Below are 18,915 nucleotides of genomic sequence, written 5' to 3'. Positions count from 1 at the left end.
GCAGTGTGGTGGGCAGTGTTCCCAGTATTGTCTTGTGTGGTGGGCAGTGTGCCCAGTATTGTCTTGTGTGGTGGGCAGTGTGCCCAGTATTGTCTTGAGTGGTGATCAGTGTGCCCAGTATTATCTTGTGTGGTGGGCAGTGTGCCCAGTATTGTCTTGAGTGGTGATCAGTGTGCCCAGTATTATCTTGTGTGGTGGGCAGTGTTCCCAGTATTGTCTTGTGTGGCGGGCAGTGTGCAAAGTATTGTCTTGTGTGGTGGGCAGTGTTCCCAGTATTGTCTTGTGTGGTGGGCAGTGTGCCCAGTATTGTCTTGTGTGGTGGGCAGTGTGCCCAGTATTGTCTTGTGTGGTGGGCAGTGTGCCCAGTATTGTCTTGTGTGGCGGGCAGTGTGCCCAGTATTGTCTTGTGTGGTGGGCAGTGTGCCCAGTATTGTCTTGTGTGGTGGGCAGTGTGCCCAGTATTGTCTTGTGTGGTGGGCAGTGTGCCCAGTATTGTCTTGTGTGGTGGGCAGTGTGCCCAGTATTGTCTTGTGTGGTGGGCAGTGTGCCCAGTATTGTCTTGTGTGGTGGGCAGTGTGCCCAGTATTGTCTTGTGTGGTGGGCAGTGTGCCCAGTATTGTCTTGTGTGGTGGGCAGTGTGCCCAGTATTGTCTTGTATGGTGGGCAGTGTGCCCAGTATTGTCTTGTGTGGTGGGCAGTGTGCCCAGTATTGTCTTGTGCGGTGGACAGTGTGCCCAGTATTGTCTTGTGTGGTGGGCAGTGTGCCCAGTATTGTCTTGTGTGGTGGGCAGTGTGCCCAGTATTGTCTTGTGTGGTGGGCAGTGTGCCCAGTACTGTCTTGTATGGTGGGCAGTGTGCCCAGTATTGTCTTGTGTGGTGGGCAGTGTGCCCAGTATTATCTTGTGTGGTGGGCAGTGTTCCCAGTATTGTCTTGTGTAGTGGGCAGTGTGCCCAGATTTGCCTTGTGTGGTGGGCAGTGTGCCCAGTATTGTCTTGTGTGGTGGGCATTGTGCCCAGTCTTGTCTTGTGTGGTGGGCATTGTGCCCAGTCTTGTCTTGTGTGGTGGGCAGTGTGCCCAGTCTTGTCTTGTGTGGTGGGCAGTGTGCCCAGTATTATCTTGTGTGGTGGGCAGTGTGCCCAGTATTGTCTTGTCTTCATACCCAACACATCAAATAATGGGGCAAATTGACTCCAGTATTCCTTAAACATTACCCATATCCTGCCTTGAAGGACACTGGTATATCCTGCCTTGAAGGACACTGGTATATCCTGCCTTGAAGGACACTGGTATATCCTGCCTTGAAGGACACTGGTATATCCTGCCTTGAAGGACACTGGTATATCCTGCCTTGAAGGACACTGGTATATCCTGCCTTGAAGGACACTGGTATATCCTGCCTTGAAGGACACTGGTATATCCTGCCTTGAAGGACACTGGTGTATCCTGCCTTGAAGGACACTGGTATATCCTGCCTTGAAGGACACTGGTATATCCTGCCTTGAAGGACTCTGGTATATCCTGCCTTGAAGGACACTGGTGTATCCTGCCTTGAAGGACACTGGTATATCCTGCCTTGAAGGACACTGGTATATCCTGCCTTGAAGGACACTGGTATATCCTGCCTTGAAGGACACTGGTATATCCTCCCTTGAAGGACACTGGTATATCCTGCCATGTAGGACACTGGTATATCCTGCCTTGAGGACACTGGTATATCCTGCCTTGAAGGACACTGGTGTATCCTGCCTTGCAGGGCACTTGTATATCCTGCCCTGAAGGACACTGGTATATCCTGCCCTGAAGAACACTAGTTTATCCTGCCTTGACGGACACTGGTATATCCTGCCTTTAAGGACACTGGTATATCCTGCCTTGAAGGACACTGGTATATCCTGCCTTGAAGGACACTGATATATCCTGCCTTGAAAGACACTGGTGTATCCTGCCTTGAAGGACACTGGTATATCCTGCCTTGAAGGTCACTGGTATATCCTGCCTTGAAAGACACTTGTATATCCTGCCTTGAAGGACACTGGTATATCCTGCCTTGAAACACACTGGTATATCCTGCCTTGAAGGACTCTGGTGTATCCTGCCTTGAAGGACACTGGTATATCCTGCCTTGAAGGACACTGGTATATCCTGCCTTGAAGGACACTGGTGTATCCTGCCTTGAAGGACACTGGTATATCCTGCCTTGAAGGGCACTGGTATATCCTGCCTTGAAGGATACTGGTGTATCCTGCCTTGAAGGACACTGGTATATCCTGCCTTGAAGGGCACTGGCATATCCTGCCTTGAAGGACACTGGTGTATCCTGCCTTGAAGGACACTGGTATATCCTGCCTTGAAGGACACTGGTATATCCTGCCTTGAAGGACACTGGTATATCCTGCCTTGAAGGACACTGGTATATCCTGTCCTGAAGGATCCTGGTATATCCTGCCATGAAGGATCCTGTTATGTCCTGCCCTGAAAGACACTGGTATATACTGCCCTGAAGGATCTTGGTATATCCTGCCATGAAAGACATTGGTACATCCTGCCCTGAAGGATCCTGGTATATCCTGCCATGAAGGATCCTGTTATATTCTGCCCTGAAGGATCTTGGTATATCCTGCTATGAAGGATCCTGTTATATCCTGCCCTGAAGGGCACTGGTATATCCTGCCCTGAAGGATCCTGGTATATCCTGCCCTGAAGGATCCTGGAGTATCCTACCCTGTAGGATCCTGGTATATCCTGCCTTGAAAAATCCTGGTATATCCTGCCATGAAGGGTCCTGGCATATCCTGCCCTGAAAGATACTGGTATATCCTGCCATGAAGGATTCTGGCATTATCCTTCCATCAAGGATCCTGGTATGTCCTGCCATAAAGGTTTCTGGATATCCTGCCCTGAAGGGTCCTTGTATATTCTGAAATCAAGGATCCTTTCATATCCTGTCCTTAAGGATCCTGGTATGCCCTGGATCCTGGCATATCCTGCCATCAAGGATCCTGGTATATCCTACCCTGAAGGATCCTGGTATATCCTGTCATCAAGGATCCTGGTATATTCTACCCTTGAGGATCTTGGTAAATGCTGCCCTCAAGTATCCTCGTTTATACTGCCTTCAAGGATCCTGGTATGTCCTGCTTTCAAGGATCTTAGTATATCCAGCCTTCAAGGATCCTGGTATATCGAACTTTCAAGGATACTGGTATATCCTACTTTCAAGGATTCTGGTTTATCCTGATTTCAAGGATCTTAGTATACCCTGCCTTCAAGAATCCTGGTATATCCTGCTTTCAAGGATCCTAGTATATCCTGCCTTCAAGGATCCTGGTAAATCCTGCCCTGATGGATCCTAGTATATCTTGCCCTGAAGAATCCTGGTATATCCTAATTTCAAGAATCTTAGTATATCCTGCCTTTAAGAATCCTGGTATATCCTGCCTTCAAGGATCCTGGTATATCCTGCCTTCAAGGATCCCAGTATATCCTGTCTTCAAAATCCTAGTATATCCTGCCTTTGTAGATGAATGGTTCAGAGAACCGACATGTTGATAAATTAGACACATGTGCAACTCTTGGGTATCTTTATTGAGGAAACGTTTCGCCACACAGTGGCTTCATCAGTCCATACAAAGGAGAATCTTGAAGAACAGGAGGAGAATGAGGTAATCAGTCCCTCAACCTTGAGTTGATGTGGTCAGTCCATCAATCTTGAATAGAATACGGCATACGTGCTGAGAAGGAGCTTATAAACCGTTGGCAGGAGAGGTGCAGCAGTCATAGGTCGTGTAACATTTGTTCAATGTTGAAGTAGGTCGTGCCCAAGAATTAGGCAAGCGAAGAATTCCCAAGTATTAAGATCCCAACGGTTTATAAGCTCCTTCTCAGCACGTATGCCGTATTCTATTCAAGATTGATGGACTGACCACATCGACTCAAGGTTGAGGGACTGATTACCTCATTCTCCTCCTGTTCTTCAAGTTTCTCCTTTGTATGGACTGATGAAGCCACTGTGTGGCGAAACGTTTCCTCAATAAAGATACCCAAGAGTTGCACATGTGTCTAATTTATCAACATGTCGGTTCTCTGAACCATTCATCTACAAACCTGTCAGACACTGCAACTTCTTGGGATCTTAATACTTGGGAATTCTTCGCTTGCCTAATTCTTGGGCACGACCTACTTCAACATTGAACAAATGTTACACGACCTATGACTGCTGCACCTCTCCTGCCAACGGTTTATAAGCTCCTTCTCAGCACGTATGCCGTATTCTATTCAAGATTGATGGACTGACCACATCGACTCAAGGTTGAGGGACTGATTACCTCATTCTCCTCCTGTTCTTCAAGATTCTCCTTTGTATGGACTGATGAAGCCACTGTGTGGCGAAACGTTTCCTCAATAAAGATACCCAAGAGTTGCACATGTGTCTAATTTATCATATCCTGCCTTCAAGAATCCTGGTATATCCTGCCTTCAAGAATTCTAGTATATCCTGTCTTGAAGGATCCTAGTATATCCTGCCCTCAAGCATTTTAGTACATCCTGTCACCAAGGATACTATGGTATTTTGTCCTCAAAGGATTCTCTGGTATCCTGCCCATATATAATTATCCTGTGGCATCCTTTACACATCATAGTGTTGCGGTGTCACTAAATACTTAGCTAGAGACATTGTTGACTCACTAGCACCAACAGTCTGGCTGATCACAGACCAGGCAGCGATTACCGAAAGAAAGGATCAAACCTTGCACTCAATAAACCATTTGGGTTTGGCACTTCTTGCAACACTTTGGGAGACTTACCTTGCCGAAGGGTGTCAATCCCCTGGGGGAGTTGGGGTCTTCAGCGTCAGTCTCCTGCGCACGCGCACACTCCGCCCTGGTGGGGGGGAAGGGGAGACAGTGCGTGTCAGTTTTCACCTGGGTGTGTTGACAGGGGGTCGAGTCTCGGTTCCTGACAGGTCGTATCTATTACTGAAGCTGTGTTGAGTGTGCCTCTACCACCTCCTCATTGAGCTCATTCCATTTGTTTACCAACCTGAGGTTGAAAATTATTTCCTAACATCCCTGTGGCTCATCTGTGTCTTTAGCGTCAGTCTGCGAACCCTGACCTCCCCCTATGCCTCGCATTTCAAGACTTCTGTCCCTATCTGCTTTGGAAAATGCTCTGTATCGTTTATGTCGTTATCATATCTCCTCAAGTTTTCCTAAATCCTCAGTTGCAGTTGCTTTAGTCTGTCTTCATAGCTGAGTCCCCGCAATTCTGGGACTATTCTAGTTGTAAATATCTGAACCTTTCTTAGTTATTGTGTGTGGTTAATCAAGTGAAGGATGCATGCTGGTGCTGCATACTTCATGACAGACCTGACATATGTCGTGTAGAGAGTACTAAAGGATTATTTACTGAGGTTTTGTAGGCAGTCTTGAGATTAACTACCCTAGCATATATTGCAGATGTTGTGTGGTTTATGTTCACCTCTGGTGATATGTTGGGTGTGATGAATAAACAGTAAATAGACGGTGAACAAACACTGAATAAAAATTGAATAAGCAGTTAATAAACAGTGAATATAACAGTGATGAATAAATACTGGTACAATGGTGAGCTTGCTACATGCAAGGGCCACGGTTCGAGTCCTTGTTCAGTATATGTTTTACCTCAGGTTTGTGTTGAGTATGATGCTCACTTCGTCATTTCCTCCACAAGTCACACTTGTAGCTTCTCGCCTCTCAGGTAGTATGGTTTTCCAATTCACAATTTTCGTGACCTTGCACGTATCTGGGTTGAATTCCATCGACCTTTTGTTCGACCATTCTTGCAGTTTATCCAAGTCTTCCTGAAGCTTGTCTTTATCCTCTTCCGTTGTCATTAATTTTATGTCGTAGGTATGATACTGTTCTCTCCCGTCTGGCAGGACATTTACCGTACTTATATTAAGAATAGAAATGGTCCCAGTACTGATCCTCGTGGAATCACGTTTGTTACACTTTCCCATCTTGACATGTCTACCTTTCCTATCATCTTTTGCCTTTTATTAGTTATGACGCTGTAGGACTAGATCTCCTATCACTGCGTGCTCCTTTAATTCTGGAATCATTCTCTGGTGGGACACAGTGTCAAATGCTTTCTCGCAGTCCATAAATTTGCAGTTGATCCATCCTTGTCATTCTTGTTTGATTTCAGTTATTCTGTCAGAGAACTCCAGTAGATTAGTGAGGGAGGACTTACCTTCCCTAAATCCATGATGGTTTCCGGTTACAACGTCACCTTCTCCATACGTGCTCAACCAACCACTTCCTGATTATCTTTCCCAGATCACTGGGCAGTATGCATGTCATTGATGCTGGACTGTAATTCACATACTCTTGTCTAACCTGCCTTTTTATATTATAAGACGTTTTCAGTTTTCTAGTTGTCCGGTAGGTTTTCCATCTCTTATGACTTGTAAATCTGTGCTATAGATTCATACAGTTCTCCTACTCATTCATTCAGTGTACAGGGTGGTATTTTGTCAGGTCCCATTGCTTCACATGTGTCCACTTTATTAAGGAGTTTCATTAATTCCCTGTGATATGTGAATTCTATCCAACATCTGCTGGCTAGTATTTTTACTCCGCTTTCTAAAACAATCTGTCTCCCCAGCGAATACCTCCATAAAACTTCTGGTTAATTTCTCGCAAACTTCTCTATCGTCTTCTGGGAGAACTCCTGCCTCCTCCCTCACCCATAACACTTGGTCTTTTACACTTGTCTTCTTTCTTGTGTGGCAATGTAGTCGTTGCGGCTCTGATTTTTGCCTTAGCTGTTATATCGTTCTTAAATTGACCGTCTACATCCTATTTTGTCTTGGCAGAGTGATTCCTCGTTATTCTGTTCTTCTCCCATTTCTCTATCGTTGTCTTTGTTCTGTCCTTTTACCCGTGCTCTTTTGCTTTACCCTTGACCTCTCCGCAGCTCTAACTAAATCAATGTTCTCTATGTAATATACATTCCCACACTTCCTGACAAATATAACCCCTGCTGCTGCTTCACTATCTGGCAAGGCCCTCCGGCTTTTCGTAGGATGTGAAACTAATGTGACATTTCATTATGGCAACGTTTTGCTCTCCAAAGCTTGGTCAAGCCGTAACGGCTTGACCAAGCTCCTGGAGAGTGAAACGTTGTGACAGTAAAATGTCACATTATTCACACTCGTGTCCTTTTACCTAACATATTCTCGGTAATTTTACCAATATTATTACTGCACATTTTGGTAGGCTGACTTGATCATTCCTGTCCTCTGTACCGCCAGAGTCCATCTAGAGGGACTCTTATCCCAGCATTTATTTCTCTACTCTTGGTCTCATTTATTATCAGTGAGTCACCAGGAGGTGTTGTTGCAGGTGTGGGGACTTACCAGAAGGTCCTACTGCAGGTGTGGGAACTCACCAGGGGATACTACTGCAAATGTTGGAACTCACCAGAGGGTGTTGCAGGTTTGAGGACTCACAAGGGGATGCTGCTGCCAGTATGGGACTCACTAGAGGGTGCTGCAGGCGTGGGGACTCACCAGAGGTGCTGCTGCTGCAGGTGTTAGGGGACTCACCAGAAGGTGCTGAAGGTGTGGGGACTCACCAGGAGATGCTGAAGGTTTGGGGACTCACCAGGAGGTGCTGAAGGTGTGGGAACTCACCAAAAGGTGCTGAAGGTGTGGAGACTCACCAGAGAGTGGTGCTTCAGATGTGGGAACTCACCAGGTGCTGCTGCAGGTGTGGGAACTCACCAGGAAGTGCTGTAGGTGTGAGGATTCATCAGGGGATGATGCTGCAGGTGTGGAGACTCACCAGGTGCTGCTGCAGGGGTGGGGACTCACCTGGTTGTGCTTTTGTAGGCGTAGGGACACACCAGGTGGTGTTGCTGCAGGTGTGGTGAGTTACCAGGGGACTCACCACGGGGTGCTGCTGCAGGTGTGGGAACTCACCAGGGGGTAGTGTTTGCAGGTGAGAGGACTCGCCAAGGGGTGCTGCATGTGTGCGAACTCACCAGAGGGTGCTACTGCAGGTGTGGGGACTCTCCAAGGGTGGTGCAGGTGTGGGGACTCTCCAAGTGGTGGTGCTGCAGGTGTGGGGACTCTCCAAGTGGTGGTGCTGCAGGTGTGGGGACTCACCAGGAGGTGATGCTGCAGGTGTGGGGACTCATCAGGGGGTGCTGTAGGTGGGGAGACTTACCAGGGGGTGGTGCTGCAGGTGTGTAGACTCACCAGACGGTGCTGTAGGTGTAGGAACTCATCAGCGGATGGTGCTGCAGGTGTGGGAACTGACCAGGGAGTGGTTCTTGCAGGTGTGGGGACTCACCAAGGGGGCTTCATGTGTGGGGACTCACCAGGGGATTCTACTGCAGGTTGGGGACTCACCAGGGGGTGCTACTGCAGGTGTGGGGACTCACCAGGGGGTGGTGCTTCAGGTGTGAAGACTCCCTAGGGGGTCCTGCAGGTGTGGGGACTCACCAGGGGGTACTACTGCAAATGTTAGAATTCACCAGAGGGTGCTGCAGGTCTGAGGACTCAAAAGGGGTGCTGCTGCCAGTATGGGACTCACTAGAGGGTGCTGCAGGTGTGGGGACTCACCACAGGTGCTGCTGCTGCAGGTGTGGGGGACTCACCAGGAGGTGCTGAAGGTGTGGGGACTCACCAGGAGATGCTGAAGGTGTGGAGACTCACCAGATGATGGTGCTTCAGATGTGGGGACTCACCAGGTGCTGCTGCAGGTGTGGGGACTCACCTGGTGGTGCTTCTGTAGGCGTGAGGACACACCAAGTGGCGTTGCTGCAGGTGTGGTGAGTCACCAGGGGGTGCTGCTGCAGGTGTGGGCACTCACCAGGGGTGCTGCTGCAGGTGTGGGGACTCACTAAGGGGTGCTGAAGGTATGGGACTCACGAGGGGGTGGTGCTGCAAGTGTGGGAACTCACTAGGGGGTAGTGCTTGCAGGTGAGAGGACTCGCCAAGGGGTGCTGCAGGTGTGCGAACTCACCAGAGGGTGTTACTGCAGGTGTGGGGACTTTCCAAGGGTGGTGCAGGTTTGGGGACTCTCCAAGTGGTGGTGCTACAGTTGTGGGGACTCACCAGGAGGTGATGCTGCAGGTGTGGGGACTCATCAGGGAGTGCTGTAGGTGTGAAGACTTACCAGGGGGTGATGCTACAGATGTGTAGACTCACCAGACGGTACTGTAGGTGTGGGAACTCATCAGCGAGTGGTGCTCCAGGTGTGGGAGCTCACCAGGGAGTGGTTCTTGCAGGTGGGGGACTCACCAAGGGGTGCTTCAAGTGTGGGGACTCACCAGGGGGTTCTACTGCAGGTTTGGGGACTCACCAGGGGGTGCTACTGCAGGTGTGCGGACTCACCAGGGGGTGGTGCTTCAGGCGTGGGGACTCCCTAGGGGTCCTGCAGGTGTGGGGACTCACCAAGTGGTTTTACTACAGGTGTGGGGACTCATCAAGGGGTGCTGCAGGTGTGAGGACTGATCAGGGGGTGGTGATGCAGGTGTGGAGACTCACCAGGGGGTGCTGCTGCAGGTATGGGGATTCACCAGGTGGTGCTACTGCAGGTGTGGGGACTCACCAGGTGGTGCTACTGCAGGTGTGGGGACTCACCAGGTGGTGCTACTGCAGGTGTGGGGACTCACCAGGTGGTGCTACTGCAGGTGTGAGGACTCGCCAGATGGTGCTACTGCAGGTGTGGGGACTCACCAGGGGGTGCTGCTGCAGGTATGGGGATTCACCAGGTGGTGCTACTGCAGGTGTGGGGACTCACCAGGTGGTGTTACTGCAGGTGTGGGGACTCACCAAGGGGTTTTACTACAGGTGTGGGGACTCATCAAGGGGTGCTGCAGGTGTGAGGACTGACCAGGGGGTGGTGATGCAGGTGTGGAGACTCACCAGGGGGTGCTGCAGGTGTGGGTGAGTGTCAAGTATCGTACACCAAGGTCCCTCAGGGCTCTCAACACACCTAGAGAGTTCTGTATAGCGTGACCTCCCTCAACACCGATCAAGCTGGCGATGCGACCTTCCTTGAAGGCAGCTTCCACCTCTGTAAACATAACATCTCTCTTAGTTGTACTTCTCTTAAGTTACTCTTAACACTTGTCTTAGTTATTCGCAACACCTGTCTTAGTTACTTATAACACCTGTCTTAATTATACCTCTCTAAGTTACTTTTAACACCTGTCTCTCAGTTATACCTCTCTAAGTTACTCTAGTTACTTTCAACAGCTGTCTTAGTTACTTTCATCTCCTGTCTTAGTTATACCTCTCTAGGTTACTCTCAACACCTTTCTTAGTTACTCTCAAAACTTGTCTTGGTTATGTCTCTAAGCTACTCTCAACACCTGCCTTAGTTATACCTCTCTTAGTTATACTCTCAGCACCTGTATTATATCCTCTCACCATTCGCCTTAGTTACTTTCAACACCTAGCAAACGACTCACGAAATCGTAATGACACGATTGCAAACAAACCATACCCCGGCCGGGATTGAACCCGCGGTCAGAGAGTCTCAAAACTCCAGCCCGTCGCGTTAGCCACTAAACCAGCTAGCCACAATAAGATTCGTCCAACTAGGTATATTTCTACACCATAGGAAGGTTAGCACAGGCACCACTGTGACCACAAATGCAAGTTTTTACAGACGAATCTCCAGCTAGCGTGGCCGTGACGAACTCTAGCTCAAGTCCCTTCACTGCCGTCAACATGACTCACGAAATCGTAATGACGCGGGTTCAATCCCGGCCGGGGTATGGTTTGTTTGCAATCGTGTCATTACGATTTCGTGAGTCATGTTGACGGCAGTGAAGGGACTTGAGCTAGAGTTCGTCACGGCCACGCTAGCTGGAGATTCGTCTGTAAAAACTTGCATTTGTGGTCACAGTGGTGCCTGTGCTAACCTTCCTATGGTGTAGAAATATACCTAGTTGGACGAATCTTATTGTGGCTAGCTGGTCTAGTGGCTAACACGACGGGCTGGAGTTTTGAGACTCTCTGACCGCGGGTTCAATCCCGGCCGGGGGTATGGTTTAACACCTACCAAAGTTTCTATAAAAAATTGTTAAAGTCTCTACCTCAGACACAGGAATCACTGAAAATTTCATCTATGGCAAACAGAAGGAAAAGGGAGATATGAGAACAGGGTTGTGGTTTACACCGACTGCTTCATTATGTTCGACGGTCCTCACCCGTAACCACAGTCCTGCAAGCTATCAATAACCAACTCTAAGCACGGTAGTTAATATCCTGTGCTGGTGAGTGCACTGATCAGGTACCAGGTCACTGCTGGGTTTTTTTTTCCGATGGAGGTGTGCCCGTCAGGGTGAGAAGGGGAGCCTCCAGGGTAAGCTGGATCCAGTTCCTCTTGAACCTCAGGCTGGTTAATACCATACTAGAGTCAGTCTACCGTATAAGTGTCAAGTGTCTTGCTTCCAGCCTCCCTTCTCTCTCTCTCTCTCTCTCTCTCTCTCTCTCTCTCTCTCTCTGTCACATAGTGGAAATATGTTTACTCAAAATCTAACTCTCATAATTATTCTGCTAATTGTATTACGTTAGTATCTTTCACTGTCACGTGCAACAAACCTGTGAAAAAAAAGCCCCTGTGTCCGTGAGGGCCGTGCACGACCTCCAAAAACAATACCTAATAAGCATTACTTTATCCCACACCAACATGGAAGAACAAACAGCGAGTAACAATTGATTGCAAAAGTGGAAAAAGGGAAAATGCAAAACAAACAAAAATCGGTGTAGAAAAGACACTGTATTCAGAGCAAACAAATTCTCCGGCAAACTCTCGTAAGATTAAAAAGATTTTACGGGGCAAGGAAGAGCATCTGGTAGCCGGAAATTGCAACTTGCATCAACGATAACTTGTACGGCAGCAAAAAATTTAATCCACATTTCAAATTCAACCATAAATATTCATGCTCTAGTATATATATATATATATATATATATATATATATATATATATATATATATATATATGTATATATATATATATATATATATATATATATATATATATATATATATATATATATATATATATATATATATATATATATATATATATATATGTCGTGCCGAATAGGCAGAACTTGCGATCTTGGCTTAAATAGCAACGCTCATCTTGCCATATAGGACAAGTGAAAATTTGTGTATGCAATAATTTCTCCAAAATCATTCCAAACCTAACGAAAAATATATATTTCGTTGTGTTTGTTTAGTATTAAATTATTGTAAACAAATCTAAAATATATATAGTTGGGTTAGGCTAAAATAAATTGTTCTTGTTATAATAAGGTTAGGCAAGTTTTCTAAGATTCTTTTGGTGCAAAATTAAAAAATTTTACATTAACATTAATGAAAAAAATATATCTTTAAACGTATAAGAGAAAATTTTAGAAAGGACTTAATTTTAAATGAGTTCTTGCTAATTGACCAGTTTTACATATTCGGCACGACATATATATATGTATATATATATATATGTATATATATATATATATATGTATATATATATATATGTATATATATATATATGTATATATATATATATATGTATATATATATATATATATATGTATGTATGTATGTATGTATGTATGTATGTGTGTATATATATCATAATTTATGTGCTGCAAGTATGAAATATATTATACAAATTCTAGCCAGCACCTCTTATATAAAAATTAATGTAAACTATTCTCATGTAAATTGCTTTTTTCTACCCTTTCAGAATCTGAACAGAATTTACATAATCGGCTCGTGTTTATGCTTCCTAAACGACACATTGTTAATGTACCGGCGACCCGATTGTTTTTTTTTCTTCTTTGAGTTCTGTGTTTCTGTGTTTGATCTTCTTGGTTTTGTGTTGTGTGTTTGTGTTGATGGGTGGTGGGGGAGTGAACATTAAAATGGTATAAAATACCGACAGATTGTTTCAGACAACGGAACAATGCTCTTCTCCAGACTGAGGGACTGACCACCTCAAAACTTTAAGGGTGATGGACTGATTACATCGTCTTCAAGTATCTTCTGCTTCTATCAACTTTTCTGTACTCGACTGAAGAAGCCTACTGTGTAGGCGAAACGTTTCGAAATAAAGATACCTAACTGTTGCATATGTGTCTTACCTAACAATCGGTGGGGGAGTGTTGAACTATATATTGTTTGCTGTGCTTGCGGTATTGTGCGTTTGTTATTGTGGGTATTGTGTATTTATTTTCTGTGGTAGAGGAAGTGTGTTTTTTTTTTATTGCGGTGCTTTGGGGGAACTGTGTTATTGTACGTTGTATGCAATATATCTTGAACATACCTTGTTTTGGATTTTTTTTCCTCTACGCTGAGGGTATTGTGGATTTGTTTTCCCACCTAGGGATATTGTGGTAAACATTATACATTTGTTTGCTGTGCCGAGAATGTTGCTTTATTGTGTATTTTGTATTCTGCGACGGCGGCATTGTGTTACCGACATTGCATTTCCCTCCTGAGGTATTGTTTACACGACTCAGGGTGGGGAAGGGGGCGATTATGTATTTTTGTCTGTAGTAAGATAATGTATCATTGTGCACCTGCCGCTTTTGTTGGGCTTTTAATGCCATTGTGTGTGTGTTTGTTGTGCCCTGGGTGGGGGAGTGGGAGGAATTGTGGTATTGTGTATCTAAGCTGGGAAAGAGGGAGCGGAATTTGTTTTAAACACTGAACGACAAACTCTGGTGAGCAGCGCCTCGCTTTAAGTCTAATATCTGAACCTCCGACCAGACTCTCCTTACTTATGATCGCCTAACAATTTCTATAACAGGTTGACTATATATGTATATACATATATATATATATATATATATATATATATATATATATATATATATATATATATATATATATATATATATATATATATATATATATATATATATATAAATGAGTACGGAACAAAATTATACAGAGGCGCAAGGAAAATGTACAATACAAGGGGTGAGTGGTACTTGCGTGTTGAGGAAGGCTCGGTGTTGTTAATCCTTTAGCTTATTACATAAGCAAAGAGATTATCACAGTCAAGGGTGAACAAATCTGGATTTTTGTGTTACGTAACTCAGTAATCTGTGTGTGTGCGGGAGGTTAGTCAATTGGAATTGCCACGTGGAGAGTTACTGCGTTAGGAAATTGTGGGTGCAATACGTGGATGATATCCAGGTTATCGTGACCGGACGACTCGGCGCTACTAAACGCCTTAATAAACCCACTAATAAAATTGACCAGTTGTATCTATTGTCAGGAATAAGACACATTTACAGCATCACTTGGGTATCTTTATTGAAGGAGCGTCTCGCCTACACAACAGGCTTCTTCAGTCGAATAGAGGCGACTACAACACTGGCTGCAGTTGAAGTAGCTTTGAGGTTATCAGTCAGTCCCTCAAGCCTGAGGTTTGAGAGACTGACAAGGTCTTGTATGGGACCGGGTCGTAGGGGCCATGATTCCCAGAGCCATTAAGAGATCATTACTACCTATTTGGGACAAATCTCCCCCAAAAAACGAACAAGACTTAGATTAATACTAAAAGCATTAACCAGGAGACTGAGGAGGGGGTTGTTGCGGTGATCAGGTCATTTAGAGAGGATGGAACAAAATAGGCTGACTCGGAGGATTTATAAATCTGATTTATGTGGTAGATTTTACCCCTTTCAGGTTTGTTGAGTGGCACTACTACATAGATAGTGTATGACCCTTGTGGGTTAAGCGCTTGGTTTTGATAATAATAATAATAATAATAATAATAATAATAATAATAATAATAATAATAATAATAATAATAATAATAATTAATAATAATACAACGTACCAGTAGATGTTACAAGATACAGATTTCTGGACCAACACTTTTTCTTCCTGTGCACAAGACTCAGACTCGTGCACAACAAGTCTCAGACTCGTACACACCTATAACAGAATATTTTAGTGGCAAACAAAGATCTAATCGTAGAGAGGAACTCTATTGAGATGTTTCTCCTGATCTACGGGCGAAACATGCCCAGTTAACGAAGAAGCTTGTTCTACGGGCGATACGTCTCACCAAAGTTCCTCGGGATGTCAGTCGGGAGGAACTTCGTCTATCGTAATTTTTTTTTTAACCATAACACCTACATTTTGCTGCTTAGCAAGAATCATCAACTCTCTGTGTAGACATCTTAATGTGTTGGTATGACAAATGGCAGACGAAGTTCAATGTGGATAATTGTCCATCGGAATGAAAATAACCCTCGAAGCTATAAACTAGGTGAGGTAGAACTTGATCATACAGAATGTGAAAAAGACTTAAGAGCCATGGTAAACAGAAATCTTAAGCCAAGACAGCAGTGTCAAAGTGTGCGCAACAAGGCTAACAGATTACTAGGATTTATTTCATGAAGTATAAGTAACAGAAGTCCAAAAGTTATATTACAGCTCTATACCTTACTAGTGAGGCCTCATTTAGATTATAAGAACATAAGAAAGGAGGATCACTGCAGCAGGCCTGTTGGCCCATACTAGGCAGGTCCTTTACAATCCATCCCACTAACAAAACATTTGCCCAACCTAATTTTCAATGCCTTCCAAGAAATAAACTCTGATAACTCTATCCACTCATTTACAAGTCCCAATCAAATCCAACCCCTCCCACTCATGTATTTATCCAACCAAAATTTGAAGCTACCTAAAGTCCCAGCCTCAATAACCCAACTAGGTAGACTGTTCCACTCATCAACTACCCTATTTCCAAACCAATACTTTCCTATGTCCTTTCTAAATCTAACCTTATCTAATTTAAATCCATTACTGCGGGTTCTCTCTTGGAGAGATATCCTCAAGACCTTGTTAATATCCCCTTTATTAATACCTATCTTCCACTTATACACTTCGATCAGGTCTCCCCTCATTCTTCGTCTAACAAGTGAATGTAACTTAAGAGTCTTCAATCTTTCTTCATAAGGAAGATTTCTGATGCTATGTATTAATTTAGTCATTCTACGCTGAATGACAAACTCTATTCTTGGTCAGAAAAGTGGCAGATGCAGTTCAATGTAGATAAATGCAAGGTTCTGAAGCTCGGGAGTGTCCATAACCCTAGCACTTATAAGTTAAATAATGTAGAACTTAGCCATACAGATTGCGAAAAGGACTTGGTGACGTGTACTTAGCTCTGTGAAGACCTGTTTGTGCGCTCTTTATGGATTGAAGCAAGATGCCCAAAATCGAGCAACTTTACCAACAGCTTAAGGAAGAACTGAGGATGGCGAAGATGTAGATTCGGCGACTGACCGAGGAAAACAAGAAGATTCGTAGTATTCCTCCTGTTTTGAGTCCTCAGGTCAAGAAGGGAAACTGGTCAGTGGCTGGACAGCAGGGAAGGAAGTTGACGATCAAGAAGACGAATGGAAAGGTAGAAACGATGAAGAAGAAAGAGACTGCCGTGGAAACTGTTGTGGAAACATCTAATACATTCTCAGTGCTACCCGACGAATGTGAGTCGACTACTGGGAACGTCACGACGAACGACACCAAGGAAGGTAAGAATATTGTTGTTGTTGGGGATAACCAAGTTAGGTATATGGATAGGGCGTTCTGCTTGAAGGACAGGAGTAGGAGACAGAGGGTTTGCTTTCCTGGGGCTGGGATGGAGGATATTGTTAGCCGTCTGGATGACATCATGAGAGGTAATGGGAGCAATCCTATTATCTGTCTCAGTGCTGGAGGCAACGATGTTGGCAGTTGTAGGAGTGAAGACCTGAGTAGCAGGTATAGGTCAGCAATAGAAATAATTAGGAGGAAGGGTGGGAACCCTGTCATATGTGGTATTTTGCCAAGGAGAGGAGTTGGAAATGAATGGTTGTCCAGGGCAATTGGTGTCAATTGCTGGCTGGATAAATACTGTTAGGAAAATGCGGTAACATTCATTGACAACTGGGACCTCAACCTTGAGGGAAGGTTGAGGGACTGATTACCTCATTCTCCTCCTGTTCTTCAAGTTTCTCCTACGTATGGACTGATGAAGCCACTGTGTGGCGAAACGTTTCCTCAATAAAGATACCCAAGAGTTGCACATGTGTCTAATTTATCAACATGTCGGTTCTCTGAACCATTCATCTACAAAGGTGTTCCATGTATAAGTTGGCTAGGACGGCACTGATGGGGGACCCCATTCCCATGCCGTAGGTTTGTTTGTAGAGCTTGTTATTGAAAGAAAAACAGTTGAAATTAACACAGAGTTCAATCAAGTCAACAAAATCTCCGGGAGGTAGAGGAAGATTAAGGTCCTGATTGACTTTACGTCGTAGAACCTCGATGGCTTTTTTGGTAGGTACTTTTGTGAAGAGGGAAGTCACATCCAAACTGCTTAGTTTCTTGTTACGGATGGAGAGGTTACGGATGCGGTTGAGAAATCACCCAAAAGTTCACAAATTTACCAACTAATAGGACTCGTTCTAGCAACTCCTACCCCGCTGCCACTGAAGTGATACTCCACAACATTCACCCAACACCCATCGCCTACTATTCACCCGAAGCCACAGCCAATGGACAAGGGTCAGAACAATAAAAGAAGATCCAGTAACCAGCTAAGGACTCCTAACATCAAAGGTGAGAGCAGTAATAACACGAGGAAAACTTGTAGTACTGCCAGCCAGGACACAACCCTCATCACCCACCGACATCACCACAACACACGACAGACAACAACAAACATGGCCGCCGCTACAGTCCAAGATAACTCCTTCCCAGTATTTGATGTCAAGAAGATCACCGACCCAGAAATAGCTAAACTCCTTATGATTCAGAACCAAACGATCACCAAACTAACTCAAAAAATGCAGGAACTAAAGGCTAGCAATGCAGATTACCTCAACAAGATAACTGCTCTAGAACATAAACTAGACACTCTAGAACAACAAAGCAACACCCACACCCAGTCCCTAGACACCATCAACACTCTAAAAGACCAAGTCACCCTACTTACTACCAACATTACAGAGGAAAGATCAAGAGTGGACCAACAACTTGCCACTGTCATAACCAACTTCCAAGACCATAATGACCAACAGCAGCTATCTGACGCTGTTGTAGTTAACAGCAAACATCTCCCACCCAGTCACCCAAGAGACCTGCATGGAGACCACCCTGCAGCTCATCAAGGACCACCTTCGCCTTAACATACGTAGTGATGACTTAAAGGATTGCAAACTGATGGGCTATCATGCAGGTAAAAAAACAGTGCTGTTAAAATTCCAAACTAGCCTACAAAGAAACAACCTACTAAAAACATCTATTTCTATGAAAACTGATGTTTACGTCAATGAGTGCCTTACCAAAACGAGACAAAACCTTTATCGGCTAAGAAAATTACGCTATGCCCAAAAAATCCACCAGTGCTTTGTGAGGGATGGAAAAATAGCAGTTAGGAAACAGCCCACTGGGAAGAGATACTTCATCTCCACAGAACATGACCTTAAAACATTCCTAAGTGAGGCTGGACTAACAGAATCAGAGTAAAGTGCAGATAATACCCATAGTCCACCGTTAGTGTTATATTGTCATAAATTTGTGCCCCCCTAAAATTCTAATACCCCAACTACTTTTGATTGTCATTGTTGTATTCAACGACCATTCTACCTCATAGTCTTAATTGTATTTAATATCTACAGAATCTATCTCCTTTTTTACAACTTACCACATCACTGTTCCATACTATTTTTTTATAAACTAACCATAACTTGTCTTCAATAATTCTACATCACTTTAAAAATTACTCAATTGCCCAATTTTACTCTAAATCCCTATTATTGCCCAGTTTTACTTTAAACTATATTGATCAAACTTATTGTAAACTTCTTTTATTGACCATTTTTATTCCATA

General features: G+C 44.6%; 1 protein-coding gene across 1 annotated transcript in view; it reads right to left on the bottom strand.

Moving 5' to 3' along the window:
- The window catches only part of LOC128691548 (dipeptidase 1), a 79,820-nt gene that overhangs the window by 42,276 nt on the left and 18,629 nt on the right, over positions 1-18,915 (bottom strand). The window contains exons 3-4 of the mRNA XM_070088947.1: positions 9,918-10,068; positions 4,807-4,882 (exon numbers count right to left, since the gene is read on the bottom strand). Coding sequence (XP_069945048.1) covers positions 4,807-4,882; positions 9,918-10,068 — 227 coding nt within the window. The remainder of the gene's footprint in view (positions 1-4,806; positions 4,883-9,917; positions 10,069-18,915) is intronic.

Source organism: Cherax quadricarinatus, chromosome 26, assembly GCF_038502225.1.
Source record: "Cherax quadricarinatus isolate ZL_2023a chromosome 26, ASM3850222v1, whole genome shotgun sequence".
In the NCBI taxonomy this organism is placed as follows: Eukaryota; Metazoa; Arthropoda; class Malacostraca; order Decapoda; family Parastacidae; genus Cherax; species Cherax quadricarinatus.
This window is presented reverse-complemented; position numbering and strand designations above follow the sequence as displayed.